This window comes from Musa acuminata, chromosome BXJ1-9 (genome assembly GCF_036884655.1).
Source record: "Musa acuminata AAA Group cultivar baxijiao chromosome BXJ1-9, Cavendish_Baxijiao_AAA, whole genome shotgun sequence".
Classification (NCBI taxonomy): domain Eukaryota; kingdom Viridiplantae; phylum Streptophyta; class Magnoliopsida; order Zingiberales; family Musaceae; genus Musa; species Musa acuminata.
In genome coordinates this window covers 412,138-429,099 of record NC_088335.1, presented here as the reverse complement: position 1 = coordinate 429,099, position 16,962 = coordinate 412,138, and the positions used below count along the sequence as shown (strand labels likewise).

At 41.2% G+C, this 16,962-nt stretch overlaps 3 protein-coding genes across 4 annotated transcripts; all 3 read left to right on the top strand.

The window, feature by feature from the left end:
* On the top strand, nt 1–808 carry LOC103996582 (16.9 kDa class I heat shock protein 2). Its single transcript, XM_009417509.3, has one exon. It carries the CDS (start codon nt 173–175, stop codon nt 644–646), a length of 474 nt encoding a protein of 157 aa, XP_009415784.2. The 5' UTR covers nt 1–172; the 3' UTR covers nt 647–808.
* A 705-nt stretch (nt 809–1,513) lies between these two features.
* LOC135592251 (putative metallophosphoesterase At3g03305) lies at nt 1,514–10,123 on the top strand. Of its 2 annotated transcripts, none has more exons than XM_065081590.1 (4): nt 1,514–2,372; nt 6,705–6,946; nt 8,159–9,700; nt 9,797–10,123. In XM_065081590.1, exons 1-4 carry the CDS (start codon nt 2,072–2,074, stop codon nt 9,929–9,931), a joined length of 2,220 nt encoding a protein of 739 aa, XP_064937662.1. In that variant the 5' UTR covers nt 1,514–2,071; the 3' UTR covers nt 9,932–10,123. The 2 variants fall into 2 exon arrangements, with proteins under 2 accessions (XP_064937662.1, XP_064937661.1); XM_065081589.1 differs by having other exon boundaries at nt 6,675–6,946.
* Nucleotides 10,124–10,421: 298 nt separating this feature from the next.
* On the top strand, nt 10,422–14,568 carry LOC103996580 (uncharacterized). Its single transcript, XM_009417504.3, has 8 exons — nt 10,422–10,722; nt 10,871–10,996; nt 11,076–11,234; nt 12,173–12,291; nt 12,406–12,597; nt 12,681–12,771; nt 13,684–13,800; nt 14,195–14,568. The coding sequence occupies exons 1-7, from the start codon at nt 10,471–10,473 to the stop codon at nt 13,774–13,776; spliced, it is 1,032 nt and encodes a 343-aa protein (XP_009415779.2). The 5' UTR covers nt 10,422–10,470; the 3' UTR covers nt 13,777–13,800; nt 14,195–14,568.
* The last annotated feature ends 2,394 nt before the right edge of the window (nt 14,569–16,962 follow it).

Here is a 16,962-nt window from a genome sequence, read left to right as displayed (position 1 = left end):
AGCGACTTCCAGAGGCGTGACGACACTTGCGGTCCTCTCCATCCCGGTCTTTATAAGTGCTCGACACCGGCAACGGCGACGAGTCATACTAGCAAATTCTTCCGATTTGTTCGTCCATTCGTTTACATCTCTGCATTCAGCAGTAGTAGCAGAACATTACCTCATAACAGCCATGTCGATCGTGAGGCGGAGCAACATCTTCAACCCCTTCTCCCTCGACGTCTGGGACCCTTTCCAGGGTTTCCCCTTTGATTCCTTCCGTTCACTCTCAGAGACGCGCCCCAGCTTCGTGAGCGACGCATCCGCCTTCGCTAACACACGCATCGACTGGAAGGAGACGCCTGAGGCTCACATCTTCAAGGCCGACCTGCCGGGGGCGAAGAAGGAGGAGGTGAAGGTGGAGGTGGAGGAAGGCAGGGTTCTCCAGATCAGCGGCGAGCGGAGCAAGGAGAAGGAGGAGAAGAGCGACAAGTGGCATCGCGTGGAGCGGAGCAGCGGCAAGTTCCTGAGGAGATTCAGGTTGCCAGAGAATGCCAAGGTGGATCAGGTGAAGGCGTCCATGGAGAACGGTGTCCTGACCGTGACGATGCCCAAGGAGGAGGCGCAGAAGAAGCCGGAGATGAAGTCCATCGAGATCTCGGGCTGAGCTCGTAATGGAACACACAACCTCTGTTTTCAGTCAATCTATGTACTGTGTGATCGGAAAAATAAGCATGCTGTCTGCTCTTTGGTTTGTGTCTTTGTAGTCTGTCGTCGATCGTCTTGTGTTCAGTCTTCTTGAAATCGAAGCGTTAAGTTGGTATGTCAATTCTTCATCCTCGCCATTCGTTTTGCCAGCATAATAATTGTAAGTCGGTGTCTGCTATCTATACTCTTTTACTTTCGTTTTACCCATTTGATGCGTTATAATGTTAATTGTTCGATGCTTCATCCCCATGCGTCTGCCAAGACAGGATGCAAAGTAGTTCGTTCGTCCCGGTCGCTTATGGTTGGTTGAGCAAAAGCACACGGACAGTGTGTAAGGAGATCCCCATAAACATAAAGAACCGCAGAGTTTGTCATATTAATCATCGTACTCGTGATATTATTTAAAACTTCAACTTGATTTTAACATTTTAAGTATTTGGAGAAATTTAAAAGGGAGGGTGCTATCTAAGAATTATTAATTAGTTTAAATTTTTATTAATCTTATTATATGATTTGATGTTCCATAAGATGGTTTATCTTATAATTTAGATTGTTTTGGATGAAAATTAAAAAAAAGATTTTGATGTGTTGAAAAAATAATAACAAAAATCTTTTTTTTTATCACATTTGCATTAATTTATAGTAGAAAAATGAAATTAAATAATAATCTTAAATAGGTAAACAAGTCCTAAATAGTATAAATCATTTTAATTATTAATTTTTATTATAAATATGAAGATTTTAAAATAATTTTCTTAAAAAATATCCTCATTTTAATTTGTTTAAATAATATCCCTAAATATAAAAAAAAATCCTTTCTTCCTTCTCCTCCTCTCCTCGCCCATCTGCCGTTGCCTTTCGCCGCCGTCGCCACCTGTCCTTCATCCCTTCTCTCCCACGCCCGTCCTTCCCCGTCATCTCCTCCTCCTTCCTTCTCTGTGCTCCTCCTCCTAGCCTTGCCCCTGCCATCTCCTCCGTTCTCTCCTACTCCCCTCACGTTCATCTCCACCAGCGATAACACCTTCGATCGGAGCAAGGCACGGAAACGGATGAGGCGACGATGACGAAGAAGGGGTAATTTTGGATATGTCGAGTTTATGGGTATCGTTTAGGAAAAGAAAAACCAAAAGAGGATACTGTTTAGAAAAAAAAATATATTTCTCTAGAAAAATCGTCTAAGATTTTATGAAGTAATGGATGTGGGAAAGTGAATGATCTTCGACGGAAATTTGGAAGGTCTCCTTTTTATGATACGATCGGAGGACGCGATTCGGAAACACTCGAAACGGCACGTGAGAAAATCATCAAATAAATTTCCGTTCGCCATTCGCATGTCAAACTCTCCGACCGCCCCTTGTCTCGTCGCTGTCGTCAAGAAAGAACGATGGCGTCTCCGATCTCCTCCGCAATCTTCTTCTTCTTCTTCTCCTCCTTCTCCTTCGCCTTTGCTCTCTCATGGTCGTCCTCAATCGAGGTGGACAGCAAGGTTGTCGGAGGGGAGGGGGCAGAACCGGTGGCGAGGGAGTCGTTTCCAATCGACGGCGACGTCGCCTGGGTCGTCCAAGTTTCCGACCTCCACCTTAGCTCCTACCATCCCGACCGCGCCGACGACCTCGTTCGCCTCCTCGCCCCAGCTCTTCGCGCCATCCGGCCCTCGCTCCTCCTCATCACCGGCGACATCACTGGTTTGCTGCCCCTCACCCTTTTCTCCCTATTTTGATTATTTTCCTAAAATTCTTTCTCGTCTGGTAGGTTCCGGAATCAGTTCGGCATAGAGTTTGTGTACTGCTGCCTATTCTAATTTGTTCTTTCACAAATAAGTTAAGCATTGATACTAACATCGAGGTTAAAATGCAGCAAGTCCTGCTTGTTTACGACTTCTTAGATGCTGCAATTGTTCAAATCTCCATTATCTTATCCTAGGTCCCTGAAACTTAATAATTATTGTTCATGATTTTTCATGTTTTGTCTAAAGTCATTGTACAATCTGACTAATTATTTAAACATATGTAAGAATGATCGATTAGGCTAGAACCCTGAACGTACTATGAAACTGCCTATTTACTAATTAATATTGTGATTTGCTGATTTATGTACCTCAACGTGTAAATCATCCAACTTGTTATGATCCACTTTCCAACAATATGCTTGGATGTTTGTAAGTGTTCAAATGAAGTTGCTCTGGCATCTTTATACATGTAGTTCTGTCGTGGGGAACAACCTTGAGCCGTGGCCCCGGGGCCGACGCGGCTTGGTTCGGGTCCGGATGATGGGGATCTTCCCAGGACGACCCTTGAGACCGCTAAGGTGGCCGACTATTGTGGTCCGATCGGTGCGGGGTCGCCTTTTCCTCCGGGGGGAACTCCTCGCCTGGATGTTTAGTGGGAGGCCTCCGTCTTCGCACCTGCACACAGGTCGGGTCGGGAGAGCTCGGCCCGACCCCTCCGACGAAAGTCAGTTGGTAGTCACAGAGGGTTTTTCTCTTTGTTTTTCCTCCTCTTTTTCCTCCGAGCACGAGGGTTTTTATAGTGAGAGTTACCGTTGCCTGATGTGCCTGCCTGCAGGGAGCAGGATCGTACTTCTGGTAGCGTCTGACATCGATGTTGGCGTGGCGTGAGGGATCGAATCTGAGCAGGATGTTAATGTGCCTCGGTCGGCGTTCCGGTCCGAGTTGACCATGTGCTGTCAGGTCAACAGAGGCGTGAGGTGTCATTTGGGGCAGCTGACGTCACCCGAGTCTTATCGCCATTATTACCCTCATCATATTCCCTCCCCAAAGGAAGCTATGCATCGGTTGTTGCAGAAAGTGGGGTCCGAGGCATGGCTTCAGTTTTAAGAAACTATCCCTGCCAGGCGGTTGCAGCGGTGGCCCCGGGCAGTATGCGGCCGAGGAGCGCGACTCGGGCGGACAGGCTGCGCAGAGGTAGTGGTCTCGGGCAGCACACAACTGAGGAGCGCGACTCGGGCGGGCAAGCCGCGCTGAGGTAGTGGTCTCGACCAGCACGACTCAAGCGGGCAGGCCGCGCAGTGGTGGTGGTCTCAAGCAGCACACAGCCGAGGAGCACGACTCAGGCGGGCAGGCCGCACTGAGGTAGTGGTCTCGGGCAGCATGCAGCCGAGGAGCACGACTTAGGCGGGCAGGCCGCGCAGTGGTGGTGGTCTCGGGCAACATGCAGCCGAGGAGCACGACTCATGCAGCCGAGGAGCACGACTCAGGCAGGCAGGCCGCGTAGAGGTGGTCTCGGGCAACATGCAGCCGAGGAGGACGACTCAGGTGGGCAGGCCGCGCAGAGGTATTGGGCAACATGCAGCCGAGGAGCACGACTCAGGCGGGCAGGCCGCGCAGAGGCGGTCTCGGGCAACATGCAGTCGAGGAGCACGACTCAGGCGGGCAGTCTGTTCGGTGAGGAAGGCCGTGTGCTCTTGGTCCTTGGGCGCCCTCCTCTTCTATGAAGCCCGCTGCTAAAAGTTGCCCCACCTCCTCACGGCCATCCAGGCCTCCGTTGCGATGTACTGGTTAGCCCGCTGGAGCATCTCCGGTACTGCAGTGGGGGGTCGCTCCGCGAGGGACCAGGAAAATCTGGAAGGTCGCAGGCCTCTCATAAACGCCTACATTAACAGAGAGGGATGAGCGTCCGGGAAACCCCGAATTTGTGTGGTAAAGCGATCCACAAAATGTGAGAGGGGCTCGTCCTCCCTTTGGTTGAGTCCGAGGAGCAGTGCAACGGATGGCTTCGGCCTGGCGTAAGCTAGGAAGTTAAGCTCAAAGTCCCTGGTGAGCTGGTCAAAGGAGGCGATCATCCCGGTCTTCAGGCCACTGTACCACGTGCGGGCCGACCCTCTCAGAGTGGTGGGAAATGCTCTGCACATCAAAGCATCAGAGGTTCCGTACAGCGCCATATGGGCACGGAAAGCGGCTACATGGTCCGCCGGATCGGTGGAGCCATCGTATGCGTTCAAGGAGGGGAGTCGAAAGTTCGGGGGGACTATCTGACCCTGTATCTCGGGTGTAAATGGAGATCCCTGGTGCGTGTCCTCTCCGAACTCTCCCCTCGACCTACGGACCTCCTTTTGCACCTCGTCGAGTCGCTGGCTAACGAAGCGTAGCTGGGCTCACAGGGAATCCGTGGAATCTGAGGAGAATGCATCGGGTTCCGGGCGGCCTATCGGATTTGCCGTCGCTTGGTCCTCGAGTGGGGCCGCTCGGTCCCGAGGGGAAGTCGGAAGCTCCCGGGGTGGAGTGCGAGCCAAAACGGGTGGCTCCTGTCGCCGCAGTGGTTGGATTGCAGGCGGGTTCAGCGGACGAGAAATGAGTGGGAGAATGGACTGCACCATACCGGTCAGAGTTTGGACTTGATGAGTGAGGTCCTGAAAGGCCTCGGACGACACGGGCGCCGGGCCAGCTGGGGCGTCGTCGGGCGGCGACAGGCTCGGGTCGTTAAATATCTGCCAATAGCGCTCTGAAGTCTTAGCGGGGGGTTCGTCACGAGGTTCTCCGCGCGAGGGGTGTTCCCCCGGAGCTCCGACCGGGCGTGACGCCTCAGTCGCGAGCTCGTCTGAGTTAATAGGGCGATCCCCTGACATTCGGCCCTCCTTCTAGGGCCAAAATGTTGTGGGGAACAACCTTGAGCCGTGGCCTTGGGGCAAACGCGGCTTGGTTCGGGTCCGGATGATGGGGATCTTCCCAGGACGACCCTTGAGATCGCTAAGGTAGCCGACTGCTGTGGTCCGATTGGTGCGGGGTCACCTTTTCCTCCGGGGGGAACTCCTCGTCTGGACGTTTAGTGGGAGGCCTCCGTCTTCGCACCTGCACACAGGTCGGGTCGGGAGAGCTCGGCCTGACCCCTCCAACGATCAAGTCAGTTGGTAGTCACAGAGGGTTTTTCTCTTTGTTTTTCCTCCTCCTCTTTTTCCTTGGAGCACGAGGGTTTTTATAGTGAAAGTTACTGTTCCCTGAAGTGCCTGCCTGCAGGGAGCAGGATCGTACTTCTGGTAGCGTCTGACATCGACGTTGGCGTGGCGTGAGGGATCGAGCCTGAGCAGGATGTTAATATGCCTCGGTCGGTGTTCCGGTCCAAGTTGACCAGGTGCTGTCAGGTCAACAGAGGCGTGAGGTGTCATCTGGGACAGCTGACGTCACCCGAGTCTTATTGCCATTATTACCCTTATCAAGTTCTTGGTTCTTTTAGCCTAGAACAAACTGTGATCTGAATGATATAGTAGACTGTTTATGCATGCTACTTCAACCATGCATAAGATCAGTAATGCTCTGTGCCAGACCTTCCAAAGTATCGGTTTTGAACATTCACAATCTAATACCCCTTTCCAGGTATGCTGATGGCATGTCATGCAATAATTCAAAGCTTGTTTGAAGTGTCATGCAGCAGATATAAAGTAAAAAGGAAAAAGGAAATCTGCACCAAGTTTCTAAATTCTGTGGTTAAAAATTAAAAGGATATTCTTTTTATAAGATCCTTAGCTGGTTAAGAATCAAATGTACAATGAACTTACAAATGTTACAATGTCATGCCATGTGTTAAATTTCTGAAGGTGACATATACTAATTACATGGTTCTTGGGAAATGTGTTTTTTTTTTTAATGTACCAGCATCGTTTCATGGCTCAGGAAGGCATTGGTTATGTCCTCAAACAATTGAATGTAAGAATTGATAAAAGTATTTCTGCATTATTTCACTATCACTTTTTGTATGATGCCCTTGGATTTGTTAAAGGTATTTTTCCTGTTTCCACCCTGATTTCTCATTGGCAGCAAACATATATAACATGTACTTAAAGGAAGCTTTGATGAGAAGTCACTAGATTTGTTGTGTGCTTTCCTTTACAATAAATATTGGTATGGGCTAAAAGTATCTTGAACGGTATCATTGTATGCTTAAATAAATTGATAAAGTTTTCTTAACCGTTAGGTGATTCTATATTGAGGATAAATGATTGAACAATGCTTCTCTGGCCTTTTCTTTATACAGTAAGACTTTTTCTTCATTTTCTGCAATCAGATGCCAAAAACAAAAGACGAACAAGCACAAGGCAAGATATATCAGAATGGATCCAATACAGTAACAGCATGGACGCAATTGTCAAATATAGTGGCATAGACAAGAGAAGAATATTTGATATAAGAGGCAATCATGACAAATATGGAGTTCCATATGTTGGTCATGAATTGGATTTTTTCTCAACTTACAGTGTTAGTTCGCAGCTAAGAAGGCCGAGTACTGTTCAGAGTATCTCTCTTGTGGTATTATTCCCAATCTGGTTCTCATTTTTTGGTTTGAGTAAGTGGTGATGTTGCTTTAGTGGTTAGAACAGAAATTAGGTGGAATTTCGCTTGCGAGTGGAATTAAAATTGAAATATTATCCCTTTAATCTGCATTTTAAACTGCCAAATCTGGAGCTTGAATGGGAGTCTAAATATGATTCTTCCCAGCCGGTCATTAAAATTGAAATTGCTCATTCTAGTTTCCAATCATTCTTATGCAGAAATCCCCTGAATTAAATACCTTATAGACAGAGTATTTGTCATGACTGATTTAACAATTTGCTTGCAAGTTCTCGTAAATCCACATTAATGCCATATCTGCATTTCAGTAATCACCATAAGATGACCATTATGCTATATCCCATGTAATGAAGGCATTTCAGTTATCCTTTTATCTTCTAACTTGTTGAAATTTATATTTTCTGGTTCATATGGAACTTCTGGGATTTTGTAAGATAAATGTTCAGCATGTTACGATGAGCACTAAATGCAAAATTTTATAAGGTTGTTGATGATGTTACAAATAATTGTTAATGTTTTGTAAAACGAAATTAATGTATAAGCAATTGATAGTGTTAGCACATAATTGTTTAAATTTTATTGTGATCAACATGACATTTATTGCATTATTCTGCTGTACCATATAAAATTTTTGACAGTTGTATGCTTATTACTGTGTTTTAATCATCATGCAAACCTTAATACATAATTGATCTAGTTGGTAGTAGTTTTCTCATTTTATGCATATTTTAAGGAGGTTCATGTATTACAGTTCCTTTCCTAAATCTCCTCCATCATTTGTGAAGGTTGCTCCATGTATTTTCAGTTAATGAAATGCTTTCTTGGTTAACAAATATTTGTTTTATATCCTTAATAATTTAATCAATAACTTTTAACATGTTTTTGGCCAATGTAGTGCATACGTAGTTATGAGTCCAGTTATTCTATATGGGTTATCATTATAGAAGGATTCCCAACCATGTTATTGTAGTTGGTTGTTACAGTTAGAGCTTGTTGACCAATTTGAGATTGATGCTGTATTCAGGTTATTTATCAAGTGACATCACTTCTAATGCTTATAGACAATTATTTAACATTCTTTATATGTTCTCGTATGTGTCTAGACAGATATTACGTATATCTATTTTTCGCATATAAAGTATGGGTTGACATTCTTTTGAGATTCTCTAGGGTGATGATAGAAAGTACATCTTCATTGGTATAGATGACACACTTAGCATTGGAATTCGTGGTCCATCAAATTTATTTGGTCATCCAACTGAGAAGAGAATGGCTGTTGTGGAGTCTGAACTGCAATATTGGGATGTTTATCCCAGTGATTCAGTAACAAAAATATTATTTGGGCACTTTCCAATGTCTTTTACAGCTTCATCTGAAAAAGGACAGCGTTATGAAAGTTTATTTGCAAGGCAATCAGTTTCCTCATACATTTGTGGCCACCTGCATGGAAATTTCAGCAGACAACTTTGGAGACTCCATCCGTCAAAATTGTCATCTGATGTTTTAGTTCCAAGAAAGGCTAAAGGCTTTTGGGAATGGGAACTTGGAGATTGGAAAGAGTCCAGATTGATCAGAATTTTGTCCATTGATGGAGGGGTGGTCTCTTTCCATGATATCGAGCTTCTGAGAAAACATGATGTCCGGGATGAATTCCAAACAACTATTGTCATAACATATCCTGCTGACTCAAGAAACATGAACAATATGGAGCAAAATAATCAGTCTTTTAGGAATGATATCAATGCTCTTGTCTTTTCTACTCAGCAAATAATTAATGTGACTGCTAAGGTTTTTGACTCATTCAGGGAGTACAAAATAATGGAAGAAGTGCCGCTGCAGCTTATTAGTGCAGTTGACAAGCCCCTCTTTCATGGAAAATGGAACGCTGAAAGTTATCGGAGCGCATCAGCAACACGTTACCTTTTGCAGGTGTCTGTGGTGGACTCTCAGGGCAAGGAGACTAAAAGCAGTCTCCGACCATTTTCTGTCGAAGGTAAACTGGCACATTATGCAAGTACTTGGCTGGCTTATTTAGTTTTCCAAGTTGAGTGGCAGAGTCTATATATGGTTCTTTTGTGGAGCAACTTCTCCTTTCTTGTTGTATTTTTGTGCCTTCCAAAAGTACTAAATTATCTTATGGAGAGAAATGCATCATATCAGAAGTGGGCTACGTCTCACGTCATTTCCTCGCCTATCAAGCGGAGGAAGAGCCTATTTGTGTTATTTTGGTTCTTGATGGAGGGTTCAAGGAATAGAATTTTGTGGTTTTCCATGGTGATGTATCTTCTTTGCCTGCTCAAGTTACCATGGTTCTGGGGTTATGCAACATCCGAGAATGAGAACATTTCTGCTATGTATTTGTCTGGCTGGAGGGTGCAGTCTCCGGATAGTCATGCAATTTTAGACAAGCTGGGCAGCCCTGATCTGATGGTTATCACATTGCCTTTCATGTATTTGGTGGTCACACCTATGTTTCTTCTCATTTATAGTCTCTTTGCAGAAAGATCATCATTTTATTTACAGTTCTGTAGGAAACTGAGGCACCAGAATGGGCCAGTGGCTTCTAATATTGAATTAGAACAGGTGACTCAATTTGTTCCACCGAATTTGACGAGGGGCATAAGTACATCTTCAACATGCAAGTTTTGTCAGGGTTGGACCAGAGGGTCTCTTCTGTTGGGGTGTTTAATCATTACTCTTGTTCATTTCAAGGTAATCAATTACCAAGTTGTGCAAAATATTTCTATATATTTGGAATTTTGTTGGTTGATGTGTTACATATGTGCTACATTTTCTGGTTCTGTACAGATATGTTTGGCCCTCATGCTTGCTTATGGAGTAGGACCTGTTTCCTTATCACCTGGCTTGTCATGGGCACCACCTTTATTTTTGGTGGCAACCATATATTCTACGAGTGCCAACATGAATACCGAACAAAGATGAGAACCAAGAAGGGATGAGTCTACATGTAAATAAATTGGATAGTAAATCATTCTATGATTTACATCTCGGCCTTGAATAGCTTTGGTGAGTGCATCACAGGACAGCCCGATTGGTTCCACCTGTGGACATGATATTGTAGAAGACGTTGTCCGTTTGGTACTTGGTGCAATGCTAAGACTTCGCTTAAGGCTATGCTGTGATGATTGCAATACTAAATCATTTGTTGTTTAACATTGGATTAATTAGGTTGTTTATTTAGCTGTGAGGTCTATGTTTTGGTCTATAAGATCATCCATGGATGATGCTGAATAGTAGTAAGCACACTGTCTTAGGATAGGGTTGGTTATTGTTGCCGTATCCTGTGAAACGGGTCACTCAGCAGCATCACCTCAATCACCTTGGTTACTACCGGCCAATTTTTCGTGGTCATCAACGTCGCCGCGTCGGCGGGTGAGGGACCCACTCAACCGCACAAGGACGCTGCAAGTCCGCACCCGCACCCGCACCCGCCCCCATCCCCTTTCCTCCGCATATCTGCCATGGCGCTCCCCGGCCTGACCCTCCGCTCCTTGTTTCCCTCCTTCCAACATCACCCCACCACGGCCGCCGCCACCAACGGAGCTTCCCTCTCCCCTTCTCCATCTCTTCCATCCCCTTCCCATCTCCAACCGTCCATCCGTTTCAAGCCAAAAAGTAATTTCTGTTCCGCTGGAAGACTCAGGTCGTCCTCTTCAGCAGTCCCTGCCGCGCTCGCACAAAGTACCAAACCCATCAAACTCACGTATCTGGAGGTGCTCTCTCTCTCTCTCTCTCTCTCATCACCCCTTTGATGCGTCTCCAAAAGATCTACCAGCAAGTCGTCCTCAACACCAAAACGTCAGGTCGTCCCCTTCGGCAGTCCCTGCCTCACGCGATGCTATCTGTACATTTTATGCTTAGGGCAACAGCTGGTTGTGGGATTTGGGCGGGGTCAACATCTTGGTGGACCCGATTCTCGTGGGCAACTTGGACTTCGGTCAACCTTGGCTTTTTGATGGAGCTAAGAAGATCCTGAAGAACTTTAAGGTGATGATGATTTCTTCTGCTCGTAGCAAATATTGTTGATATGACGATTAGGGTTGATCGAGTTGATTTCCTGAGGCAGCTGCAGGACCTTCCCGACCTTGATTGCTTGCTGATCACGCAGAGCCTGGACGACCACTGCCATGTCAAGACCCTGACACCCCTCTCGAAGATGCTTCCTGGCTTGCCCGTCATCTCCACTCCTAATGCAGAGGCCATCCTAAGCAAGCTATTTAAGAATGTAAGCCTCTCGACCTTTCTTGGATGAATTAAATTAGCTGACATGGTTCCATAATTGTTGACATATGCCTCGGTTGTAACTTTCACCATGGGTCTCTGGACTTACTGATGATGGACTTCATTCTTGTTGTTAGTGATTGCTAGTTTGCAAAGTAATGAGATCTTGATTCTGAATGATACCCGACAGCCAAGCTTGTAATTTTCATGATTTGTTTTGGTCGGGCACGTTGATGCAAGAACAAGCCAGTGAAGTCTGCCAAACCAATAGCCAATAGAGTTTAAAATTTTGGCTAATATCATCTGAATCCTTGTTTAAGTTTCTGGATGGGACGTCCCATCCAGACCAATTATTAGATCTGTGTTACATTAACGAGGCAGAGTGCATCACATACTGAATTCATACTGAAGTGGCATTAAGCTGCTTGGCTCTACTTAATTCCGTTGCAGAGCTTCTAAGGTCTCTGGAAGATTAATGGGGTTATCCACGATGGCTTTTGGGTAGTATGAAATGTCTGAACAGTTTCATGCTAACTGGTGGATTGCATTACTATATGTTTAGAATAATTTAGATTTACGAAATAAGGAACAATTATCATTATGATGGTTAACGATTGAACTTTATTTCCTCTTTTTTTAGCTTTTGCTGTTGAACAATCAGTCTCCTCTTTGAGTTCAGTACTATTATCCTTCTTGTCTTTTGATCTCCTGTAATTCTTCAACATCACATTCTCAAAATAGTTCGAAGCCCTATATACTTTGTGTAACCTGAATGAATTATATATTGCTATCAAAGTGAATCACCACAAAGACGATCTGGAGATGAAATGAAAGCAGTGGCACCATATAGATTAACTTCATCTATGGCTGAGTGAGCATCTTGTCATTGCATGCAATTTTTTTTTTGTGCTTATTCTAGTGCATTTGAATTTTTTTTTACAGGTTACATATTTAGAACCTGGTCAAAGCATTGATGTGGAAGTGAAAGATAGAGGTATGGTCAATGTCTGTGCAACTGCAGGTCCAATATTAGGGCCTCCTTGGCAGAGACCGGAAAACGGGCAAGTAGATTATATCTTAGGCTGATGGTTGCTACTCTTTTACAATTTCCTATAAATTTTTAGGTTTTCAAACTTCATTTTAGCAGGAGTGTTTTACCTGTAATTTGTGGACAGGTACATAGTTGAATCTGGCCAAAGTCATTTAACTGTATACTATGAGCCGCACTGTGTATACAACCATTCCTTTCTACAAAATTACCAGGCTGATATAGTCATCACACCAGTCATCAAACAAATGCTTCCTGCTTTCACTTTGGTCTCAGGACAAGAAGATGCAGTGCAGCTTGCTAAGTTGTTGAAAGCCAAGTAACTTACTACAACCGAAATTGTTCTTTTACTGTCATATACATCAATATTGACTAGCAGAAAATTATGTCTCTCTTTTTTAGGTACATTGTTCCAATGAAAAATGGTGATCTGGATACTAAAGGAATTATCACAAGTATACTCTATGATGTGGGTACAACAGAATCTTTCAAGGTAAATAAACTGAAACCTTGGGAGTCGAAGCATGCAAGACTATATTGCCAAATGTATGTTTGCACCTTTGTGAACAGAACTAGATATGACATCGAGAAACCTCCATAACAAACATAAATCATACAAATGAGATTTTAACTAGGCCATGAGCTTTTACATCTAGTTTTGTCTCTAGGAAAATTTTGCTTGAACTAACATTTTTTCCCTCAAGGAAGCTTAAAATAATATCTGAGATATGTAAAGCAATAAACTGCTATCAAAGCTGTCTCGAACCCTCGAGTAGTACCAGTCTGCTATCAATTCATAAGGAATTAAATAAATTCACATATTATGCTATATCTCGATGCTTAACCATTAGGGATCAGGTAGCACAGTGCTAAAATTTGAAACAAACAAGTGATGATTAAACTTCCAGGAAGCAAACTTGGCCTTCAACCTCTTCAATTTTGTTGTACATGAGAACTCCAATAGTGAGTATTAAGTGTTCTGTAGTTTCTTTATATAACACAAGACCTTTGTTGATACTTGTTGGTAGGCTCGTGATTTGGTTTATCATAGCAATAAGCTTATGCATGATAAACCTGGTACCTAACTTTGAAGTCCATGATGTCTGGGTTCAACCATCTGTGCTAACTCTATTTAGAGTTTAATTTTCTGGAAGATGGTGCTCTTTATTGAGCATAGCAAATTTGCCTGTGCTTAATAAATGATTACTACAGTAGTTGGGAGGAAGGATCAAAAGAGTTGACCTAGATAGATAATCCTGATTAAGCCAACATCAACCTTTTTCAGGTGTCTGTAACTAGCTATCTGGCAAAATGGAATTCTTGTTATACCCATGATGCACTTCTATCATTAATCTGAAACAATATTCTTTGGAACATGTTACTGATATCCACCAGAATCATGCAGGAATTGCTGTCAAGGGAGCTACCAAATGTCCGAGTGTTGGAGCCTACCCCCGGTATCCCTCTGGAGATACCTGTGGCTTCGGTTGTCTCATAGTGTAGAAGGAACTAACAACGACATGTAAGTGTCTTCAAATGTTTCATACCTCTGTCATATACTCCGGAAAGCTCTTGGTCAGAAGAGAATTAGAATTTTCTTGGCATCATTACTCTGACAAATAATGATAGGCTTCATCACTGCACCCAGCAATCTCATTTCTGCAAGTAGGACAACTGTGTGTCTGTTTTCAAACAACTTCCAAGTTTCAAGTAAATAACTTAATTGCTAGGATGGTTTTGCACGTTGCAAGTAGCCATTTAATTTGTATAAATACACAGAGATATCATTCCTACATAGGAACCTACAAACAAACAAGTCATCCACTGCAGAATTCTAGAGCTGTAATTTAATGTGTGTATTTTAATAACTGGAATAATCAGGTAAGGAATTCTAATGCAAACTTTGGTATTTGCAGCATCCGATGTTTTCAGAGCGTCGATCCTATCCTAATTCAAAGAAATATGGGAATTCAAATTCCAGTTACGAGTAACAGAGAACAGATGACCGGTCTTATGACAAGAAGCTGGATATTGAATGTGAAATATACAATTTGACCATCACTAATTGCATCATGACATGATCTATTGGTTCTACTGGCTCGAAGAATTTCTCTACCACCCAAGTTGTGGCAGCAATTAATGATTGTAACGTGTCATATCTATAAGCATTCCTCAAATTATTGAGCCTTTCAATTATACAATAATTCAACATTTTTGATGTAAAAATCCGACGTTTCTGAATTGTGAAAGGAAATGAAAATATAGTGCTAAAAAGCCATGCAGAGTTTCATTGTGACTTTCGTTGCAAGAACTCAAGTTAAAATAATTTTTTTTTAAAAATCATGATGACTTTCATGGTAATAATCATGAGTTAATGTCATCAAAATAGTTATACATCTTAGAATAAATATAATAAATTATCATTATTTCTCTTCCTTTGTTATAAGAAAAAAAAAAAAGAAATGTGTAAACTATTACTTCTTTCTCCTCCTTTGGCATCATAAAAAAAGATTTTGTCATCATAAAAAAAAGAGAAGGATCATGGTGCTACTTCTCTTCCTTTACATCAATTTGTCAATTATAAAACTATTTTGATATCATAACATCACGGTTATTAATATTAAAGATAAATTCCACCGTTCTCTTCCTTTACATCAATTTGTCAATTATAAAACTATTTTGATATCATAACATTACGGTTAATAATATTAAAGATAAATTCAAAGAGGTTAATTGATGATGGGGTATTAAAGTCATGAATATAAACGAGTCATATAAAATAAATAAATATGAATATCGAGAAATCAAGAGAAAGATTATGATTCATTTGGATAAATCTCCTCTTTAGTAAATAGCAAAAATAAAGAATCATAGAATCATAGAAGATCAAATAATAAAAGATCTTGATTCAATCTCAAGTAATGAATATTGAGAAATTAAGATCATGATTTATTTGGATAAATCTCCTATTTAGTAAATAATAAAAAGAATAATCATAGGAGATTAAAAAGTAAAAGGTTTTTTTAATAACATCATCAATACATTTAGGCTCTTATTTAAATTCGATTTATCAAATCTAAAATCATCATCAAAATTATTTTCTTAGTTAAAGAGATTCATAAAAGATAACATAAATAGATTCATCATTGACTAATAATCTTTTATTAAAAACTCGTTAAGCTTCATAGAAATTAAAAAAAAAAAATATTCCTGTTACAAGTTCTTTAGTTTCAATTTATGATATTGATTTCAAACTAACATGCCATATTCTTTTATGCCAAATCCATGCATCATCGTTTAAAATTAAAAAATAAGTTTCGTCATGACAATCATCAAGATTAATAGTACAACCATTATTGCTCCTTAGAGCGATCATAGATTTATTATTATGTTATATCTTTATGATATGAGATTTAAATTTAAATGTATATCATTTATCACATAATTGACTAATACTTAATAAGTTATATTTTAAACCATCTACTAACAAAAAGATTTGATTTGTTACCAAGAATTTCAATACCAATAATCTTTGCTTTATTTTTGTTATTTTAGTTAGTAAGCTTTGAAAAGTGTGTTGGATCTCCAATCATATGCCTTGAGCATCCAATATCAAGATATCATCTTTTTCTCTTAGCTCTTATTTAGAGATATACCTACAAAAAATGATATGTTTGTTTTAAGTAACGATTTAACTTTGGGATCTTCATGATTATATATATTTTTCTTGACTTTTGGCATCAAATCATTTATTTATGAACCCAAATTAATTTATGAGAACTATATTTTTTAAAAGAATATGTATAAGTATACTATGCAAATCTTTCACAAAAATTATATTTATCTTTTAGGGGGACATGTAGTGTAGGTCCTTTTATGAATTTTATTGTTTTTGTTGAGTATTACTATTCACAAAGTCGATTTCTTTCTTTGTATGCACATTATCTTTGTTAGCAAGAATCATATTTAATGATTTATTTCCAATTTAAAATTTTTCTAATGTTTATTGTAATAACATATTTTCTTTTTTGAACGAGTCTAACTCTTTAGATTTAGCACCAGATGTTAATATGCAATTGTCATACATTTTTTAATTTATCAAATTTATTAGAGAGAGAGAGATACATGATTATTTTTTAATAATTTATATTTTTTACTAATTATTTTAAATTCATCATATAAATTATAAAATATATTAAATAATTCATAAGGAGATTTTAGGTGAGTCACGTACCACGGTTGAAAGCCATCAATACGTAATTAGTCACTTCGTTTCGTTGGCTTGCTCTTTATCTTTTGATGCTTACTTTATAATCATGGATTACTAAGGAAGTAGTCTTTGACGTGGAACCTTGATCGGTTTTAGTTGGTAAACTTGTGGACTGAGACGTCATCATGGGCACTTTCATTTATCTACTCATGAGCAAATTAACTATTTCTAGGTGCTTGTAATGCAATTTTTGTAGTTATATATATATATTTTTTTTTACGAAATAACATCTATACTATTTCTCTATTGTTGTATTATTGTGCTGAAGAGAAATTCTACCTTTTTGAGACTATGCAGTAAAATAGCATTAATTTTTCACTTCATTTTGTTATTATGGTGTTTTTTCTAGCAAAACAATATATGTTCTTCTCTGTTAAATTTTCACCAAAATTCTACGTTGTTGATGGTATTGTC

Bases quoted from the DNA above. Each gene is read 5' to 3' on its own strand.
- LOC103996580 (XM_009417504.3), top strand. From the start codon at position 10,471: ATGGCGCTCCCCGGCCTGACCCTCCGCTCCTTGTTTCCCTCCTTCCAA. The intron at 10,723-10,870 runs GTGCTCTCTCTC...TTTTATGCTTAG, and splicing joins TCAAACTCACGTATCTGGAG to GGCAACAGCTGGTTGTGGGA. The intron at 10,997-11,075 runs GTGATGATGATT...TTCCTGAGGCAG, and splicing joins AGATCCTGAAGAACTTTAAG to CTGCAGGACCTTCCCGACCT.
- LOC135592251 (XM_065081589.1), top strand. From the start codon at position 2,072: ATGGCGTCTCCGATCTCCTCCGCAATCTTCTTCTTCTTCTTCTCCTCC. The intron at 2,373-6,674 runs GTTTGCTGCCCC...TTCTTTATACAG, and splicing joins CATCACCGGCGACATCACTG to TAAGACTTTTTCTTCATTTT. The intron at 9,701-9,796 runs GTAATCAATTAC...GGTTCTGTACAG, and splicing joins TTACTCTTGTTCATTTCAAG to ATATGTTTGGCCCTCATGCT.
- LOC103996582 (XM_009417509.3), top strand. From the start codon at position 173: ATGTCGATCGTGAGGCGGAGCAACATCTTCAACCCCTTCTCCCTCGAC.